Raw genomic sequence first — 22,097 nt, forward strand, 5'->3', positions numbered from 1 at the left:
GCACTGGAGTACAACAACCATCACTCCATGGACATGAAGCAGCCTTCAAATATCAATACAGCCATCACATTTGCGTAAATGGTGGTAGCCAACTTTGACAAATAGGTGGCAGCCATCTGAGTCTCAAGACTCCTATTTGTTAATGTCCATGTATGGTTCCCAGACTCTGACATTAACAACAACAGTAACAGAGTCTGGGAACCATGCATGCACATTGACAAATAGGAGTCATGACATTTAGACAGAACTATTTGTCCAGACAATAAATGAATGTCTGGCTACATATGAGCAAAAGGAATATGGTCTATAGGGTAATTAATAGATTTAACAGTTACTAGTGAGTTGGATACAGACCTTGTACTAGTCTGTACATCAGATAGTTAACAGACTTTAAAGTTAATCAATACTGTGATTAGTCCGTACACCTGAGATGTCCTAATAAACACCTTCATTAGTTCGTACATTAAATATATATCAGACAGGAACACCAACATTTTAGCATTACTAACACAATGAGGGGCTCACACGTAATTAGTGTAAATATAACATTCACACAAGATTAGGAGGATTGACATCAATTGATAGTAGGCGCCCTTGGGTATTAATAACGGCATCTACAGTGCCCATTGATTCATTCATAGTGATATTAACCGTGCTAAGAATACAATGTAGAACACTTCGAGAATGGCTATACGTTAGAGTTGTGTAAGATGGCTGCCGCTGTCTTAGCTATATGGCCATCTTGTCAGGCATCATCACCAGGACAACGTACAGTAACTAACATTAACCTAAAAGCACAACAGTCACGTTTGACTGTAGACGATCGGGCTCGCGTTCAGCTACACTGACAACATTAGGTAAGCGATGGGAAGAGAGTTTATATAAACTAGTATTATTCACTATGGGAATTGCATTCTAAGACCGTGGCATTATCTCTGGTTCGAGATACAGGCAAACAGCGTTCGTAGGAGAGGTTAGATTGAGTTTTGTACTAATATGGAGTTTTGCACCAATATGGAACGTGAAGGCTTTTGACCAAGAGTAAGACTAGTGGTATTGTAGTATAACCGCGACATTATCTTTATAGAGCGCACATGTTCAAGAAATACACCAACAGCGTTCGTAAGAGAGGTCAGGTTTATTATCAGGAACATGCATGCTTTGGACTAATCACATATATAACAACAAGGTTAAAGAATAGGATGCTCGTTGGCATGGAGCACATTGGGAATGGAATCCATAACAGTGCGTCTTGAACTCCGCGCACGGGTTGCATGTGGACTCACACATATGGGTCTCATCATCTAGATATCAGTCACTAAATAGCATGCCACAAAAGGCATCTCACTTTATCATACACAGAGGCACATGGACCACGGTCCAAGGAGATACAGGACACAACAGCATGGCATACAACGAGACACATGGACCATGGTGATTTCATTGAACACCAAACTCTAACGGAGTGTTAAGGGATTAATAAGACATTCTTTTAAAATGACAGACTTGTTTGAATAAATCTATACGTCTTTGTTATGTGTTCGTTTTGTGAGTACCCTGTAATTTGCGATTTCATTGCTATGTTTTTGAATATATATGCACATGATTGATCTGAATGAAACTTTGTGGTAATATGTACATATTCTCATTTTGATCCTTCACGGATATATATGTGTTGATGATCACTATAATCAGACAAGGCCCTGATGAAGGGCATTACGTCCAAAATGCATTGGCCATATATTCACGTTTGCTAAATTGCACGTTTTTGGATAAATTAAAGTATTACTTTGAACAAATTGAAGAGAAGAAGAAGTGTGCCAATTAATGACCAAAAAGGATTGAAAGAATAAAATGAACCCCGAGTGGGTATAAGGGTGTGCGGCCCACACCGAAGGCTAACAAGCCTTGGTCTTTTTTCTCACATGGTAGGGATACATACCATGAAGTAATTCACTTAAGGTAACTTGGGGATTTCCCATAGAGGCACTTATGGGATCTCCAGGACCAACTGAGTATCGTCTGCATAACTAGTCCAAAATATCCAGATTCTTGTAAGAGGCTGCATAGAGAGAGGATGTATAGGTTAAAACAGTATCTGGGCAGGCATGCTCCTTGTGGCACCCCACAGGTGGAAAGAATGGGATCTGTGGTAGCATCCCCCCAGCAGAATTGAGATTTTCTTCGAATCAGGAAGGAAAGTATCCATTTGCAAGTTATTTCAGAGCAGTGGCTAGTGTCCTTTTAGATGTGTATGAGTTGGTTGTGATCGAGCAAATCAAATGCGGCCGATAAATCTAGTAAAACCAGAAGGCTGGACATGACCCAGTCCATGATGCTCAGCATGTAGCTCTGGAGATCAATGAGGGCCGTCTCTGTGCTATGAGCAGGGCAGAAGCCAGACTGTCTTGATTGTAAGAGATTGGTGGTTTCAATGTGGATCTGAATCTGGAGAGTAGCTTCTTTATCCAAGACCTTCAAGCATGTGATGGGTCTTAAGTTTGCTGCGTCATTGGGGTCCAGTCCTGGTTTTATTAGGAGGGGAATAACAGTAACATTTTCAACTCAGTCAGGTACTGAGTGCGTACGAAAGGAGACATTGATAAATCTTGCCAAGAATGGGGAGAAAATATCCTTATTGTCTTGGATCATTTTTTTGTGGAGGGTAGGGGGGGGAGGGATTACATTATCTGGTCCAGCCGACGGGCGCAAGTTACTCAGCGTACACAACAGTTCTAGGCTAGACACTTGGGTAAAGCTAAAGGAAGTGCAATCTTCTAAAGGGGCCAGGGATTGGGGGGAGGAGGGGAAGAGGTGGGAGTGGTCTGAGGGGGTATGCTTGGTAGGTTTAGTCACGCAATGATCTGGTTTTGAATTTTGCTCCTAGCCTTAAGTATTTTTTCTTGGAAGGCATTCTGTATTCTAGGGCAGTCTGCACTGGAAGGTGTAAATGTCGTCAATTGAGCTTCGAGCTTTTTGAGGAGCTTTAGTATCTCGAGCAGTTTCTTTGGTTTATTATTAGGCTTTGGGATTTGCTGATTATAGAAGTTCTTTTTTGCCTGTGATCAAATTAATAGGTTTTCTAAAGAGTCTTCCATGTGTTTTTATTGTCAGATGAGGGGAATTAAGCCAACAACTCTCTGCCCTTCTTTTTTTAATTTTCAGAGATCCAAGTTCAGGTGAAAACCATATTTGATGGTTGTGATTGTTCTAGACGGCTCTCCATTTGAGAGAGGCGAGCTCATCCAGAAGAGAGGTGAATTTTATGTTGAAGGTCTCAATTAGTGCGTCGGGTGAGTCTGTCTCCAAGGTCGAGGACATGATGTTTGTGATGCATTCTTGGAGATCAGGAGTCATGTTTCGATTAGTGACCATTTTAGGAGGGTTGGAAAGCTTGGATGGACGCTTGAAGGTGGATATCCAAGTTGATCAAGAAATGGTTTGACCAGATACAGGAGGTGGTGTTATTAATCTGGGCCTTAAGATTTTGTGTAATAATCCAGTCCAGGATGTTACCTTTGGTGATGGTTGGATCGCAATTCAAGACAAGATGGTTGATATTATTTAAGCCGGGCTCGAGCAAGATGGCCTCTTTGTCAGAGGGATCCCCTCGCCAGTGAACGAAATCACCCAGGAATAATCCCACTTATAGTGCCACTTTTAATCCCTTTAAGGTCTCCTAGGATATGTAATATTTCATCATTAAAAGAGTTCATGATAGCTGGAGGGTGGAAGACCAAGAGGAAATGTATGCAGCTGCGGGGGGTTGGGGTTAGATTAAGATGTAAGATCTCACACCCATTACAGTGGCTGGATGAGTTAAATAGCGAGATGCGATCTCTGGCAATAAATGCCCCTCCCCCCACCCCTGCCTCTATTTTTACAGTAAATGGTGTAGCTGTCTAGGACCACAGGGGTTATCATGGGTCCACTGGTCTCGGAGATCCAGGTTTCGGTCAGGAACAGTAGGTCTAGCTCGTTGTCAGTAATGTAGTAATGGATTTCAGAGGCGTGTTTATTTAACTATCGTGCATTTAGCAGTGCTGCTTTGAATATTCCCCCTCCCTCCATCGGCCTAGGGCCAGTGGCCATGCAGATGCCATCTGCTATACTGTTTGGTGAGGTGGTGTAGAAGAATAAACTCATTTTAGGCATATGGGGGGGGGGGCTTGTTACCAACCACACACTCCTTTAGGTCTTTTCCCCACTCTCGACCATCCAAGACCTATGTGTGCCACCTGCTGCTTTCACATTTGTATGCTGGGGACAGGGGAAGCTCCCTTAGAGCGCAAGCCCACTAGCAACTCGGTTTACCGCTTACTGTTCCTTCCCAGACAGGAGGGAGAGTGCCAACTCAATGTTACTTATTGGATTAGCCCCAGAAAGATATATTAATTTTCTGGCACATCCAGGATTAAAACTTGTGACCCGATGCTTGCAAACAGATTGCTCAAAAGTATATTCAAATTCTGTAGGTTTACCTCCTTGGGGATAGAGTAAAAATAAAGGTTTATCAAAGAGAAACTTAATTCTTGAGGGGAAACGGAGTAAAATCGAAAAAAGGAATGCAATGTAACTGGGGGCTTGTATATTGCAGCCCGTTCCAGTTGGGCAGCTGCTTCTCACTACAAAACTGATGGATGCAAAGCCGATTAATCCTGATCACTATCGGTGCCCTGGGCAGCTTTCCATGGCATCAGTTTGTATCCTGTCTGCCCCATTACAGAAGGGGACCAACCAGTTGCAAACCAGCCTTACGCCTGCAACCAATGTGTGGAATGGAAGATTGCCTAGAACAATACTACTGGTTAGGATTCATTTCAAATCTTCTATCCATCATTTGTTTTTAGTGTTTGTGGAAAAAAGACAAATTAATAAACTACTACCCAGTGTGTCGCCCAGAAGCACGTGCCTGTGAGGTCATTTCCTTTGATGTTACTTCCCATGACAACAGCTGGGTGAAATGTTGCACCTTAAGGTTCAGCCTGCCACCTGATAAGGATGGCAATAGTGGCCAAGGACGATTACCAATCACACCAAGCTCCCCTTAATTGCGGTGTTCCGCAGAGCTCTTGCCGATCAATATCTATTCAAGACCTCTATGTGATCTTTTGGATGGTCTGCAAACTATGCGGACGACACAGATCCTGGACTTATCAGGGTCGTATGCAAACGATCTGGCAAGGGTTAATGAGGTCTTTGGCACCATAAAGATATGGATGGTTAGAAATTCACTGGCTCTGAACGATAAAACGTTTTGTTCTGGTATTACATACAATACTGTCCATGAACCTGCTTCCTTGCCCGGTCAACAGAATCAAAATGTTTGTGGTTGTAGATGTATTACAGGGCATTTGGGGGATTATTAAAATCCTAATTAGTGTTGTAATTCTTCACCTGTTGCCATCTGGTTTTGTGGTTTATTTTGTGAATACGATCGTTGCACACAGGTCTCTTAACCATGGGCCGTTACCGCTCTAATATTTACTTGTTTTTAATGGAAAAGTTCTAGAGCGGGCTGCATTAATGTCGCCTTTTTTAGGTGGTTTTAGGAAACGTAATGTTAAACACTGTGCACTATGTGAATTCAGCGAATTCCATCATGGATGCTAGCTTTACCACTCCATTTGTGTAGTGTCTTGTTCTAGTTGTTGAAATGATCCTGTTGGACGGCTGGAGGATGATTTTCTATTTTAAAAGCACGCTTTCACTGGTTTTTCTATGTGAACAAGCACCAAGCAGATGCTCAACGCATCGCATCGTCTTTTGCAGCTTCCCTTTTTTGTGCTGCTTTTGGCTTTCCTGCAATAAAAAGTTTAATTCCAAATGATCTTGTCAGTGTCCCTTTTAAAGAATGAAACGTCAATTTTTAAAGCGGTCAGGCTCTTGCCTTAAAAAAAAAGGGGCACGATTGTAACAGCTTATTTAATTTATTTTAATTTTTTAAACAAAGTTGATTGCAGAAAGCCCTATTTATGTACAGGTTATCAGGATAATGTAGTATATGAAATTTGATGTCACAGCAACAGGGTGGAATACCTGTAAAAGCTTAAAAAGCTATCCTTGAATGCCACAAAACGGAAGTAGCCATGTTTGCCCAATACAATGGTTTAAAAGACACTGCTATACGCCGTCCCCCCGGCCCCGCGTTATGGGCGAGTCTTGTCTATGTAGCCGAAATAAAGAACTTGGGCTGTATTTAGCAAGCAAATCTTGCGAGTGAAAACCAGGTTGGTGCCAAGGTGCAGTCAGTCTTTCATTCTCTACGACTATTGCATCTAGCCCTCCCTTTCATACCGCAAAAAGATCATGCTGCAGTAGTGGAAACATTGGTCATGTGCCGCCTGGACTATGGTCATAGTCTACTTGCAGGATGCCCACAGAAACAATTGTCTAGACTTCGGCGAGCACAGAACACTACAGTTCCACTAATTTGTAAAGTTTCTGAAATAACTCCCCATCTCACCCTACGCAGGCCATTACATTGGCTCCCGGTGTTAGGGAGAATTCTCTGTTAAGGCTAATTTCCCAAACCCAGCAGCTTTGCTAGATTTTTGGGGTTTAATTTTTTCTCCTGCTAAGAGACTTTTCTCCCACTCTTGGGCATGATTTGAGAATGTCCTTCGACTTTGAATGTGTTTTATGGGCTATAGGGTTTTTTACTCCATAGGGTTTCATGTGTTTTTGGTATGTGTGTTACACAGCACCCTCAGTGCAGTAACACAGGGGTGTCATAGTGACCCCCAAACATAGACTCCATACCCTGGGACTGACTACTGTCTCCCAGGGCATGTAAAGTCACCAATCGCTTTACTAGTCTCAAATTGTGAACAGAACCAGTACAAACCATCATATTGTGGAAGTACTGGTAGGGGTAATTCGATTGCCCCTGGGTCTGTTTTCCAAGGGGGCACTGTCCAGTCCCCCCTGGTCGAGTTCTAGCTGGTGGCAGTAGATACCACGCAAAATATTCTACCAGAATATTTCTTATGGGATTTTCCCATTGATTTTAAACACACCACTTTTTGGTGCAATGTTAAAGATACTGCTGAGTTATTTATTTAATATTAATTCCCCGGTTGGGTCTCTTTGCCAGGACTCGGTTTTAAAATGGCGTTTGTGTTCGCCTCTGAAACTCTAACCCAAGTCGAGCTCTTTGTTCCACTTTTTGGCAGGCTTCTGCACAGAAGCCCTCCAAATGGTGCCACTCTGGGGTCTACAGGATGTGTGGGAGGGGGATTAGGCACCCTGGACTGAGTTGCCTTGGCAACTCAAGTCGCACTCTTGTGTGATTGGCCCAGCATGTTTGAGTGACAGCTGGGCTGTTGAATGGGGGGTTTTCTGCATAAAGGCATGGCTTTGGGGACTGGAACTTCAGAAGTCGCCACAGGACCTAAAGAATCCGAAGAGGGGAGAAGCTGAGCCATCTACAACGACGACACCATCGGTGGAGCCCTGCTGTACAAACTCACCACTTCCCCGATGACAGAGTAGATCTTCCAGGAGAGTCTTCTTCCCTTTGAGCTGGTGGGACCAACCAGTTCGCCTTCCTGGACGTCTCGTGGTCGAATCGCCCGTGCCAAGCACCCCGGCGGCCGGATAGCCACGCTTCACCACTGACCGCAAATAAAAAGGGTCGTACCTTTTAATTGGGAACTCCGCGGCTGGTTTCTTCCCTGGCAGTGCAACGACCTCCAGCTTTCTTCCTAGTCGAGATCATCTCTTCCTCTGGTCAAAGCCACGACTTGCACCCGCTGCCAGGAACAACTGCCACCGCTGGAGCTTTCTCACCATTTCAGGTACTGTGTCCCGCCTGTCTCCCTTGCAACGGATTGTCAAAGGTGTCCCATAAATCCTTGACTTTCCAACTGGGTTGACCTTAGACCTGCTAACTTTGCCCTTCTGAACTGCTCCAACCTCTTGACATTTTCTGCAAAGACTTTGAGTGCATTTCACTGTGTGATCTTGGGCACATTCCGTCTTGCTCTCTTCAAGAGTGGGCCTGGCCTATGAACTTTGGCTCTACAGTAGACCCTGCCTTTCTTGACTTGCTGTGGTTTCTTAAAAGTGTTGGTACTGTGTCATTCCCATAGTCTGCCTTTTCTCTCCCTTTTTAACGAATTATTGGAGTGCCATCTAAGGTTACGCGCTCAACTCTGTTTTGCTAATAAGTGGTGTCTTAACCTAGACTTGTCGAATAATTAACTAGGGAGGTGTATATACTTATAGTGACTGTGTTTGAACTTGCTTGATATATTAGTGCCAGTGTATTTTCATAAGTGTTTTTAAATAAATAATGATATACTTTTAATACCAAAGCTCTGGTCAGTGTTTGCTTGTTCTACTGTGTTATTAGCCCTATTGTGTATACTCTATATACTGCCTTACTCTTCTTGAGGGAAGTCTGACTGCTCAGCCACAGCTACCAGGTAAATCTGGGTGGTGCAGACTGCTACCAATTGGGTTTACTGCTTACTCCTGTGGTCTTAAACTTTTTGCAGCGGTCCCTAAGGGAACTGCACAGGTTTCTGCCTAACACCCGGTAAAGGAGAGAATCCATTTGAAGATTCTGTGTTTGGTTTTCAGGTGTTTGCACAGCTTTGCACCTTCATATCTTACTGACAAGCTGAGATGGTGCTTGCCACGTTCACCCCTTCGATCTTCTGATCAGTTGTTGGTACCACCACCGTTCCGCTATTGCTCCAGGGGTGACTGGCGGTTTTTCGATCTACAGCCCCAAACTATGGAATTACTCTACCTTGGCAATTAAACAACATCACAGAACTAACTGGTTTTCGAAAATCTCTTAAAACATTTTTATTTAAATACATTTTTTTACTTTCACGGCATCATAGAGATGAAATGCTTGATGTACCATCTGCGCCCAGATGAAAGTAAGTCTTGCAGGATTGTAAGCGCTATACAAATCTATCCAATCAGATTGTTCAAGCACATTTGGCAATTGTATTAGTGCAAAAGAGTAGACACCTGTTTGTGCCACCAACAGTGCTTATTGATTGAAATCATTTAAACAAAGTGAATTTTGAACCATACATGTTCGATTAAAGTTCTGGGTAGGGATTCATATACTTCAAATGGTAGGATGACAGTGTACACTGGCATCTCGCTGGCGCCAGTTTCCCAAAGTGGACATTTCGTCAGTATCATACAGGAAGCAAATCTTAGACCTATTGTGCGGCCTCATACCTTTGAAGCCTACAATTCTCAAAGGAAAATGCACGTTCAACATACTCCACCTAATTATCTGCAACGTTGTGATTGAGGAGCGCCAAATGGCAGGAAACATGTTCTATCACTAATAAAATCACCATTTGGAAATGGAAACCGCATGACTAAGCCATGGAGTAACTTCAAATACTTCACGGCAGCCCCAGGTGCCCCATACATTCCTAGGCACGGTTTTAAAACAATCTACAGGGAACCAACTAACCATTGCACCCTAGAGTTGCCTGAAGTGAAATCGGAGGAGAGATGCCTCAATGCTCTGCAGCGCGGTCACGCTGCTGAAGTACCTGCGCCCTGTACCAGCTACCTGGCCAGGGGTGGACTGGGAACTAAAAGAGGGCCCTGGAAATAATGACTGGGGACCAAAAGAGGCCTTGGAAATAATGTCCAAAGTGGCCCCATATGACGCATTTTCAGCAAGCCCAATGTGTTTCCTATGAGAACATTTGGAAATACCACACAAAAGAGGCCCAGGGTGCAGAGGTCCACCGGGAAATCTCCAGAGTTCCCTATAGGCCAGTCCACCCCTGAACCTGGCTTTACATCGCCTTCGCGATAAGAACGTGGGCTTTCGCTGCTGGTGGGTAGGGAGCTTGGGCGTGTATGCTTTATTGGACAACCAACAGTTACATGTCCCTGATGGGGCAGTGACCGCGTTGCGCACACAGTGCGTTTACTCCAATCAAGTTCCAGTACATGAACACCAATCAAAATGGAGTAGCTACTTGGGCATTTACCCTTCATGGGACGTTGCCAGAAACAGAAAACGAGACATGTGTACCTAAAGAGACGCATTCCTGCCACATAAGCCAGGTAAAAGGCCACGCACGCCAAATGGGCAGCACAGCCTAATGGAGTAGTAACAAAGCCTTGCAGACCGAGGGAAGGGTCTTGATCGTGGAAAAATGACCCATTGCTAAGCTGTTTCCAGAGGCAAAGCGAAAGGGCTGTAAAAGGGGGAAGGCTCATTATCACAGGCGATCAGAACTGCTCCCCAGATCTATAAAGCTATTGGCACTTGGAGTTGTGCAACTAAAGAGGAAAGCAAATGATGTCGGACTGCTGACGTCAGAATGTTTGGAATGAGGACCACAGAGACTGTAGACTGGATTCCGAGCATTCTGATTAGCTGACAGGTGTACTACAATGGAATCCACGTGCTAAGGAGCGATTTAGACCTAATATAATAGTGGCCACCCAACGAGGCTGCCCATAAATGGAAGGCAACATCGACATCCTCTCAGTTATTAAGGTACTGAGCGCATAAGACCACTGCGTAGCACACACACATCCAACTCAACCACATGCGCTGAATGGGGAAGGAGGCAGGATGTAGAATGACAGCGAGCATTGCAAAAATGATTACACTTTGTGTAAATATTTGCAGACAGCAAGTCATTTCAGATAGTACAATCATATCTGCATTGTGAAATCGTTTCCTCCGACATTAACCTGGCAGAAACTTGCTGCTGCCTTTATCCATCTCATTCGGCATATGGTCTAAAATGTCAAAGGTGAGCTTTTATTTATTGAGACCATAAACTCAGTGGGGGCGGTGGACCACAAAGCTCCCTTCATGCTAACAGTCCATGAACTGCATACACTGCAAGACTGCAACCGACTGTCCAAGCCGCAGTTTCCCTCACTCCCAAAACACCTTGTTCGTCTGTAATAGTAGTGTGATGAAGCCTGTTTTTTTTTTAAATAGGCTTGTATTTTTAAGGGGTGTGGACGCTGGAAATCCACGAGGCAGGCTGAGGAGGGTTGGCAGGACCCCAACCATTTGTCTTTGACGAGGAGGGTTGGCAGGCCAATGTAGATCCACACCAGGCATTTGGTGGCTGCCAAGTGCCATGAAGAGGGCACAGATTCGCTCTGTCTTTATTAATCTGCTTGCATCCATCTGAAACACTGCTGAAGCGCTCCTTATACAACACACAACAAACAACGTTGAGGGTCTCCATCGGCCTCAGTGTTTGAGACCACGTTGCGGATCAAGAGCCACCCACAGTGGAGAAGCAGTTCTGTATAATACATCATTCCTGCTGATTATACGTGGGAAGATCTCATGAGGTCCAATACTAAGACCACACTAGACCTGGGAAGCACATCCAGCCCAATTTCAAATCTTCAACATCGTCCTCACGGCCTTCATCGAAAGGAGGACTGGGATGCACAGAGCAGTTATGTATCCAAGCAATCTCGATGAAGGCCAACTTGAGAGTAATTCCTAATAACATTTCAGCCCCGAGTGCACGCAACCAGCGAATCAGAAGACACCTGTGCTGGATGTCACAGCTATGGAATTGTGAACTAGGAGCACATTACCCTTTGCAAAATGTATTCAATTGCCCATACATTTCGAAAGTATATGTATCCAACGCTGTGGCCCAACAAGGATATTATACCCCTATAGCGGTTCTTTGGGTCCTCCTCCAAAATTGCAAAATACGACAACGCACAGTTTTACGAACTCCAAATTCTTGCAAATAATAGTACAGATGCAAAAGTTGTGATTGCCACCGTGAAGAGGCAACCTGGTTGAAACCTTAGTTGCCCTGGTTTCCACAGCTGACCACATCTCTGGATGCAAAACATGGAACGATTGCCAATCGCGCAAGTCACTCACCACCGAAATCATTGATAATGTGTGGTGATAAATATACTCAATTGTTCATCTCTTTATGCCAAAGTAGCAAAAAATGAAGTTGTCCCCAGACATTTTAATCCAATGCACATTCACAGGTTGGGTTGGGGTCCACGTGTCCCAGAGGATGCAAAGCCTCCTACGATACCCCCATTTAACTTGGAAAAGAAGCCGAGCTCAAGAACGCACAAAAGATCTCATTAGAAAAAAATGTAGTGTCCCTTCCCCACCCCACTGCATCACAGTGTTTCTCATACTGATCAATCTTCTACTCTTTCAAACTGGTTTATTGTCTGCTGGTCTTTTTCCTCTACTTAAATCATGGCTATTTCCGTGTTCTATAACCATACTCTACTGCAATGCTCACCGTACAACTTCAAATAAAAAACACAAACTACAAACACATTTTCAGTTCATAAATGTTTTGGAAGCGGAGAAGGGGCACCAGACACATGCAGAAGGCCACCTCTGCACCAGACGGTGCAGCCTGGTTTATGTAAAGAGAGGTTCTACCAGGCGCTGCCAAACTCCCAGGAAGATTCCATTCTTCCGCCACAAAGCCAAAGGGGTACAGCAGAGCTATGCCGATATACTCAAGTGTAGTTCAACCACAGATGGTCCCAAAACGTACATGTTTAAACAAGTCCGCTCTTCATTCGTTTCTGATCTAAATAGTCATACCAAAGTATTGTGAATTAACCAGGCGCCGACTGCATCTCTCTCTGGCATTTATAAAAGCACTTTCACTAGAAAATTCCCAATTTAAGAATGCACAAATGTTCATGCCAGATTCACGTTGCAAATTTGTTAATTAAATCATTTTCTATACTTCAACCACTAAAAAAAGCACTCTGCAGTGCCTCGAAATGTATTCATCCGGAAGGAGGGATTATGGCACAGGAACAGGAACAGGATTTAGTGTAGAATGTATGCATTAAATAGCACCCCTTAAAAAGACTACATTGATCAAGGCTGCCTACACTGTGCTAAAGAGACTTCCAAGCAACTCCTAACAGTGCCAAAGATGTAACTTACAATCTTGCATAGAAGTCACAAATCTCTTTGTAGACTTTTACGTCACTGCGCCTCCGCTGTAGGTTGGACACTGGTTTCTCGCCTTCGAGCCCATTTTCTTCTGTGGTGTTGTGGTCACCGACAATTATAGCTTCCTCGTCCTCCGGAATCGCATATGGGGGTCCCCGGGGCTGGAATTCCATCCTTGCTAGAAGGGCTTGTCTTGGAAGCAACGTCTGTTGCTTGCGATGGTCAACAAGGCCCTCGATAATCCCCCCCCAGCCCCCTGGTTTCCTTGCACGTCGAATGATTCGCAAAGTTTCAGGTTGCTGGACGGGCCCCGGCTCTCCAGAGTGCTCCACTTGCTGCTTCGAGCTCGAGAGCTCAGCAACTCTGGCTGTGTGCGCTGGGATGCAGTGCAGGCAGATGGCTACATTCCACTGCCGGGATGTCTGGGCACTGCACGGCTAAACAATCCACACTGCTGGTGTCAAGAATTCCAATCATGGGCAGTGGAAACTTCCAACTGGAAACGACGTCACCCCCCCGTGCCAAACCCCCGGGATTTAAATCACCTTTTTTAGCCGGGAGTGTAAACAACCAGCAGCTCTTTAGAACGGCGGCATGTTTTCCTGGGAAGCGAGTATCTCTCACAGTGTTCCATACTAATAATGGAAAACAGCACGCCCCTTACCGAAGTATTACACACAGTAGTGGTATATTTATTTCCTCTCTTGTTGTCAAAACACTTTAGTTACCCTTCAGCGATTGTAGAGCATTGTACTCACTGTAACGTGTGGGGGATGTTGTGCAAATCTTTGTAAACTGAAGAAAATGCATCTCCTTTATCACAATGTGGCTGGCCCCGGGCTGGGGGCAATATTTCGTCACCTAGTTCAATTAAAAGTATGCGCTGTGCATTTAGAAAGCGGGATATCACCCACAATCTAATCGATAGGTTGGAACCCTGCAACAAAATCACTTAAAGGTGTTCATCCACCATACCAGCAGGAATAAAGTTCAAGTTTCAAGCTAGTAGCCAGCCATAAAAAGTCACTTGCCACCTCTATTCTATATATATACAAACAGCACAAGATCTCTTACTCGCCGGAAGTCAATTATCACTAGCCAATCACTAGTGCAAATTCTACACCGTCCACTGTACATTTTAGACGCATCTGAAGAATTGGTTGCACCTTAAAATAGTTTATGGTTTATCCAATCTGTTGGTGGCACAGACAGGGACCCACAATTGTAGCTTCTGGCTCCAATGATGCCAGACTTTCATTGACAGAAGATACTTCACCCATTCCCATGATCAAGGAAGCCGATGACTGGAAATTGAGTGGCATTCTCCAGAACTCTACTTCTAAGCAGAATCCTACTAATTGAAATTCAGAAAACTCCCAAGGACAAAACCGACTATTTACAGGAACAGACATACGTATCATCACATAAACTATTCAACCACACAAGTCCCAAATTACAAACACTAGAGCAAAGATATATCCACTTTGCTTACACCACGGCATTCAAACACTATATTAGTGTAAGAAGGGATAAAAAAAAATATGGCCGCCATGCACAAAGCAATATTTGCCCCCTCCCCCCCGCACCCAGTAAAGATAAATAGGTCAGGGGTGGCTGGAGGTAATTTTAACTCCCATTAACACATAGGGCAAAGGAAATGATGTGTTTATTTTCACTGAAACAGCGCAACGTGTTCCCATGGGTTCCTGTAAATAGATGAATGGGTTATTGAAGTGGCCGGGGCTCATCTAGAATCTCCTCCCTGGAGGCCGAGCCAGTGAGCACATGGAGGTGCACGGTCCATGAGCAGCATTGCTCAAGGTCAACGCCATGTGTGAAACAGCAGTGAAACTGTGCCCTGTTCTCAATCGCTGATGGGCTGCATTTCTGGGACTTTATTGCCACACAGAAATAGTCCCCTGAACAGCACGAATAGCCGACTATAAATGAGGTCAGGGGACCACGGGTCCAGGTGACAGCCATCAGTCAAAGAGACCCCAATGGACACCAATACAACACAAAGGCAGAAGGTCAGAAGCGCACACCACAGGTTTTATTTGCTGCATTGTGGTCTACCACAACTCACACTGGAAGCAGTTTATAAGTCATATCTACTAAAAAAAGGATCCCCTGTGTCCAGTCTGCACAACATGGATATGTAATAAATTGCATTGGTAAGTCTCTTCGCCCAAAGTCTGCGTACAGTGGTCAGCTACACCCTGAGGCGTGCCTCTAGAATACAGTCATGATGCGGGACTTCAGGAATCGCCCTGTAGATGAAAAGGAAGGCCACCACCCCCCAATAGTGCTGCTCTTACCCTGTGCACTACTTGATCTGCAGCTCTGCCTTGATTCTTGCATAAGTTTGAACCCCTACATTAACCCCCTGCTTTTTTGGATTCGGCCACTGACTTTGCTCCTTCACTCCTATGACCTTCAATAATAAGTCCCACGTGACACAGCATCATCCACCTACTGTATTTAAGTCAAAGAGGTAGGTAACCAGCGATCATATCTTCCTTCGTTCTATTCCTTCAGAGCACAGATTTAAGTCCATGCTTCTCTAGATGGGGCATTGCCCATTTTGGCAGCTCTCCTCTGGACTGCCAGCAATCCATCTATCCTTTGGACAAGCGGTCATCGGAACAGCACACAATATTCCAGTAGAGCCATAGTATGGTTAGTGACAACACAACAGCTTTCTTTCTTCTCGGTCTAAAATAACCCCTGGGCTCTGTATGCTGCCTGGTGGCAATGGCTGGAAATGCAGACCTACAGGCTCAGGCTGGTCTAGGATATAAGGACTGACCGGCCACCCTAGAGGCCAGTATGGGCTGGTGTAGCCCAGCTTTATGGGTGCTCTGCCACTGGTCGTTATAATGGTTATTGGTGCAATGCGCTTAAAGATGCACCATTTGCACATCTTTTTCCCCAGTGTATTACTTCAACCAGTTTGTGGCAAAAAGTCATGATTTGTAAATGTAGGCCACTTTCTAGGTTCTCACCCAGTCCGATGCTCTAACTGCATGTAGCCTTCTCCCATGTATCACCCCCACCTTGCCCCGTCCCTGGGTGTTTGAAGGTAAAGGCAGAACTTCACACCTGAGGGTGGTCAGACAAACATAAGGCAGGTGACGGGAGACCATCATCGCTTTAATGGCTACAAAACCTGGTAGCGCTAATGGGTGCCTCTAACAAACCCCCATTAAAAACCATGGCATCGAACAAAACAAATCCCCATTTCAATTTTCAGCGCTGTTACTACTTTTTTTGAAGAAATTCATACACAAGTGGCACTATATACACTTGAAAAAAGGTCAGCAAAAAAAAAATTCCCAGTTGAATGGTAAACAAAGGGAATTGTGTGTTCCATTAGTAAATTGTTGTGTTGGGCAAAGCATCGGCCTTGGACTCAGCTACCCGTAGGTGAGACTGCCCAGGCAGGGAGTTTATTAATATCGGTTTTCTTCGGCTTGCACCTTCCACCAGATGCCATCGGGGAAACTGCTAATAGAACAATCCCCAACATTATTGACAATTGTTTCTTGAGGCTAATCAAGTGACGAAGCTGAAAATACCATCTGGAAATCACATTTAATACCATCCATGCAACTACGAATATGCTGCAATTTAAGGCAGCACTAAACAAAAGCAAACTTGAAACCAAAAACAGGACTGGAACAAGAAGCCACATTCCATAAGCTCATGACCCTTCAATGTATCCTTTCTTCAATCCATTGCAAGGAGGTTTTGCTTCTTGTAGAGTAAAGCTAGCATTTTTTAAAATGTTTTTTTAAAACCAAGGTGGTGGCCCGATCGCGCGCCGGTGTGTTTGATTAATTCCAGTTAACGCTGTAGCCAAAAAAGGTAATTTTCAGCTGCCCACGAACAGTACATCTGGACAAGATCACAGATGGTTTCATCCATCTATTACCACAGTTTAAGGATGTCGATGTCCCTGGTTTTCCCAAAGGTGAACATCACTCCTTATACCATCAACTAGCTCCATCAAAGGCAGGGCAGGCTAAAAGCATGGCAGCAAAGACAGCCAGAAAGCACCAGAACAGTTACAACCGAGCACCTTCACCAGTGACCGTGAGTGAGGCATCTGTGACTACTGTTATCTCCGGCCATTGTTGCCAAAACAGTTCTCCCTTCAAGATGTTTTTCTGGCAGGCCCACCAATGAAGGTCTCTAGCCACCTTGTCCAGAACCTGAAAGAGGTCTGTCATTCTCCCTGAGAATTGTGACCACTGACTTCTCAGTGCCCACTGAAGAGATCTCATTCTCAAGCGAGCCTCTGGCACAAGGAAGATGCAGGATGCCATGAGGCCTAGCAACCTCAAAAAGTCAAAGGCTGGGAGACGTTGGGCATTTTTAAACTTGGTGACCATCTGCAGAATATCTTGAGCCCTCACTTCTGGTGGCGAGGCTTTTCCCAGGGAAGTGTCCAGGACCGCTCCAATGAACTGGAGTCTCTGTGATGGTATCATCTGTGACTTCTTTAAATTGAGGGAGAAGCCCAGTTTGTGAAGGAAGTGGCAGACATAATCTAGCTGAATCTGAGCTTGTTCCGGAGATACAGCTCTGATCAGCCAATCGTCCAGGTAGGGGTAGACGTGAATCCCTTCCCTCCTTAGACTTGCAGCCACTACCGACATTAGCTTGGTGAAGACCCTCGGGGCGGAGGTCAGCCCAAATGGCAGAACTCGAAATTGATAATGAGAGCCGCCAATTGCGAACCTCAGGTATTTCCTGTGTTTGAGATGGATTGGCACATGGAAATAAGTATCCTGGAGGTCCAGTGATACCAGCCAGTCCTGGAGCTGGAGGGCCTGAAGGATCTGAGAGAGAGTTACCATCTTGAACTTGTCCTTCCCGAGGAACTTGTTCAATTCTCGTAAGTCCAAGATAGGTCTCAGTCCTCCGTCTTTCTTCGGTATGAGAAAGTAGGGGGGGGGGGGGGGGGGGGGAGTACCAGCCCTTGTACCTCTCTGCTACAGGTACCGGTTCTATGGCACCTTTCTCTAGCAGGTCTACAATTTCCGGCAAGAGGAGTGGGTCTGGAACTTTCAGAGAGCTGTTCCCCGGTGGATGACTGAGGGATGCGTAGAAAAGGCAGGCAGTAACCTTGGGCAACTGTCTCCAATGCCCAAGCATCTGACGTAATAGCCTGCCATTCCGCCAGATGTTGAGTTAACCTGCCCCCTACTGGTGTCTTGTGAGGAAAGTCCTCAGAGCGGTTTGGAGGCGGCTGATGCAGATGCCGAGGGTAAAGAGGCACCTGCTGCTGCTGCGGCTTTTGTATTTTTAACCCGTCCACCTCGGGTGAATCTTTTCTGACCCCTTTGAACCGGCTGTCTTCTGCCTCTTCCGACTGCGGAATAGAAGCGAAAGGACTTACCTCTCCAAGAGGGTCCTGAGGGGCGATATGGTGTCTGACGGATTGCAGCTCCCAGGGATTTTGCTGCTGCCTTTGATGTTTGTAGCTTTTCTAAACTGTCATCTGCCTTCTTACCAAACAAAGAAAAGCTGTCAAAGGGCATATTCAAGAGTCTGCTTTGCACATCTGGAGTAAAACCAGACTTTTCGCAACCAAGCGAATCTCCGGGTTGTTGTACTTGCCGCCATGGCCCTGCTGATGCAGTCAGCAGAATCGATGCCAGTTTGAAGGGATTCGCACATTGCGTCTTTACCATCCTTAATGATGTTTAGAAACGCTTCCCTTTCTTATCCCTCTGGGAGGCAGTCAGCCGCTGATGAAGCACACTCCCAAAGTGTGTGGCTGAACCTTGCGAGTGTACAAGTAGCATTGATGGATTTCAACGCCATGCTACATGCAGAAAAGACTTTGACCATAGAGTCATATCTCTTGTCATCCCTGTCCTGTGGAACAGTGGGGTAAGCCGATTTACTACCCGACGAAGTTGCTTACTGAACAACCAGACTCTCCGGAGTTGGGTGTCTGGATAAATATTCAGGGTCAGCAGTAGACCCTGAATTTAGCTGATAATTTTTTGTTAACTGCCGGGATAACCTCAGGTGTTTCCCAGTGTGCCAACATTTTCCTTTGTAATGCCGCATGAAATGGCACCACAGGATCCTCCTGTGGACCTTTAACCAAAATGTCTGAGGTTGTCTTGCTGAAAAGCAGGCGAGGGAGTGGACCACCCCATAAACTCCATTATCCTTGCCATCAAGGTTCTATAAGGGGTTTCAGCATGTTCCCCTGGGTCTGGTTTGGCAAATTCCACTTCTGGGGAAGTGTCCAACCCACTTGCTTCATGTAAGGATTCTTGGAGGTCTTTTAACCTACCTTCCTCAGAGGTAAATTCCTCTGGTACAGGAGTTGCAGATCCCTGGAACTCAAAAGGTCTTTCCTGATCCGAATTCTCCCCTTAGATGATAAGGCTCTGGAATGATCAGGTCTTGGAAATGGTATAAATCCCATTTCCAGAGCAGAAGGGGCCAAATTCGTCATAATTGGCTGAGAAAACGTCGACGTCGTCGACGTGGACGTTAAAGGCTTCAAAGCCATCGAAAAAGGCGTCGAGAAAGTTGGTAGAGGCCTCGAGGAACTCGAGAGAAATCAGAATTCTACTCAAGGTTGTCGACGACATTCTCGTGATCGAGGCTCTGGCCACTGGTTGTGGGTTTGTCCTTTCTCGGCGTCGGCGTTGAAGACGGCGTCGAATCGACTGACCCATTTGTCGAAGAACCCTTTGATAATGGCATCGAAGACGCAGATCTATGCGTAGAAGGGACTTTCGACGATGGCGTCGAAGACGCGACCTTGCCTTTGCTCGAGGGTTCGTGACGCTCGAGTAGCTTCTTTCGCCGGGTGCTGCGACTCGCAGCATTTTGATTTTTTTGGGTCTTTCACCCAGGGTATCACCCTCAGCAGCAGTTTGAGGGGGTCGAGGCCGCTTTCTCGAAGACGCTAAGCATCATTTTCCTGAATTCCTTCCACTCAGCCTGAGAGCTATGTTTTGTGGGGCAGGAGACCCTTTTTGGGGAAATGGAAGACGACGAGGAAGGGGATCTTCGACGTCTCTTTTTTGAATGCTTAGATCTCGAAGAGTGATGGGAACTGCTTCGAGACCTAGAACGAGAATGTCTTTTGCGATGGCGAGGAGACAAATGTCTCGACTCCACCGGGGAAACTTTCAAAGAAGTATTAACTGCCTTACCTCTCTCGGGCTTCCTCTTACGCTCCTTCAAGGCTTTCGCCGCCATGGACATGCAGTCCTCGCACTCCGAACAATGGTGCTCGACTCCCAGGCACTACAAACAGATCCTGTGAGGATCCGTCAATGATATTTTCTTTCCACAGTCTCGACATTTTTTGAAGCCGGACCGTGGAGTCGTCGGTTCGGATGAGTAAGCCATCGAGCACGAGTCGGTATTCGAGGAATAATGAAGTATAATTGACTGAAGAACTGAGCAACGATATTCCGAGGCCCCACAAAGCGCCGAAAAACGGAACTGAGCAACGGACGCTGCGCGAGTCTATTTATACGCGTGATGACGTCAGCGCCGATACGGTGGCTGTCGAGGGACATCGGCTCGAGGGACGTCGACGCGCAGGGCCCTCTACTGAAAAATGTTTGAGGCCAGCAAGCTGGAGATGATCTATCAAAGATAAGGAATATGTCGGAGGACACAATCCCTTCGAAGAAGGGTTACTGAGCGGCAAGACAATGTGGTCTTCTGCAGTGCAACTTCTGTCACTTTGGGGGGGCTGTAAAGGAAATTCATAACATGGTATGGGGAGGTTACCTAGTGGAAAGAGATTGGATAGATGTGGCAAATCTGAAGTCAAAAGTCCAAGAATCTGCTTACTGCACTCACACTGATCATGGGTGTAGGAATACTAAAATAATGTGTTCAAACCTCACAGGAAGATACTAGCTATAGTTATATAATCGGCTATGCAATATTTCACAGAAAAAGGTTTCGTCTTACATGTGCTCTCCATGGTGACTTCATCACATCCACCCTTTCCTGCCTCGGTAACACATCTAGGGCTTTGGTCGGGCACCGTCGATTGAGGGCAAGTACAGGGGGTGAGGGGGGTAAGAACTGAGTCGTCACCCAACTACTGTGACCAGACTCCGCTTGTTCAGGCCACATGGGAAGGAAACATATGCGTCAGACGATTAAAAACGCCTTGCCGAACTTCAGATCCTACCTACAGACAACAGATGAAAGTAGAGCAGAAGACTGATGGTGGGGCAGCAGCGCTGCATTCTGCCCAACCTACGGTTAAGCAGAGTACCACATATACAATGGCAATGTCAAAGGTCTCTCCTCTATGGTTAGTCTCGCACTAGACCTTCCAAGTGCCTTTGGAGTCTGTGGAGACCTCCCTAAGACACTTGTAAATCAGCCCCAATTACTGCTAAGCCTTGATGCTCAAACGTGCAAAAGACCTGCAAAGACCTCATCAACCCGGAACTAAAAGCCCTCGACTGCTCACACTGGAAAAATGCATTCCCTTTGCATTATCCACCAAGGTTATTGGACTTTTGAGCCTCCATATCACAAAAGAGCGGTATTTCACTACACACAATCATGGAACCCCTGATTCGTTGGTGTAGAAAAATGCAAGTGCAGCTAAAAATGAAAAGAAATGAAGGGGCAACCTGTCCTCGAATCAAATATGGAAGAAAAGATGCCCCAGAAGGTCAGGAAAGCTCTGAAGACTGTCAGGTTACAATTAGCCTTCAAAGATACGCCACCAACTATTGTTTATGCTAGAAACGCATGTGGTTACAGTTGTTGGCACGGTCTGCTGTGTGCTTGTCTATGGTCAGGGATTCAGCGTACTGTAAACCCTAGTTCCACCTGCTAACAGGTTTACATTAAAGAAATCAATGGAAACATTTTTGTAAAGTGATGTGCTATTTGCTAAGTTTTGTATCTCAAAGTGGTTCAATTTTAAATGTAAACAAGCAAATCGGGTTAAAGAATCATTGGTCTCTTCCCTGCCGTACACCAAGAACACGTTATATGTATTACAGCCATCTGATTAGGTTGCTGGAAAGCACACTAAATATTTGTTCATATTTAATGGGGAAACATTTTAGTTAATTTAAAGGAGTCGTGATGGGAGGAGGTTAATCAATCTGCTCAGTCGTTGACCAACATATTCATGTGC

General features: G+C 45.3%; 1 protein-coding gene across 13 annotated transcripts in view; it reads right to left on the minus strand.

Annotated features, from left to right (window-relative positions):
- The window catches only part of LOC138526302 (LIM and senescent cell antigen-like-containing domain protein 1), a 548,584-nt gene that overhangs the window by 157,113 nt on the left and 369,374 nt on the right, over window positions 1–22,097 (minus strand). For 2 of the 13 annotated variants that reach the window (XR_011283540.1, XM_069636879.1), the window contains exon 1: window positions 12,929–13,302. The exons of 10 other annotated variants lie outside the window; for them this stretch is intronic. Coding sequence is in view for 2 of the 3 variants with exons in the window: in XM_069636879.1 (XP_069492980.1) it covers window positions 12,929–13,110 (182 nt within the window). In the remaining variant the exon portion in view is untranslated. Of the gene's footprint in view, window positions 1–12,928; window positions 13,303–22,097 lie in introns of those variants that run through there. One more of the 13 variants, XM_069636880.1, reaches the window with a different exon arrangement.

This window comes from Ambystoma mexicanum, chromosome 7p (genome assembly GCF_040938575.1).
Source record: "Ambystoma mexicanum isolate Mex_15411 chromosome 7p, UKY_AmexF1_1, whole genome shotgun sequence".
NCBI classification, from domain to species: domain Eukaryota; kingdom Metazoa; phylum Chordata; class Amphibia; order Caudata; family Ambystomatidae; genus Ambystoma; species Ambystoma mexicanum.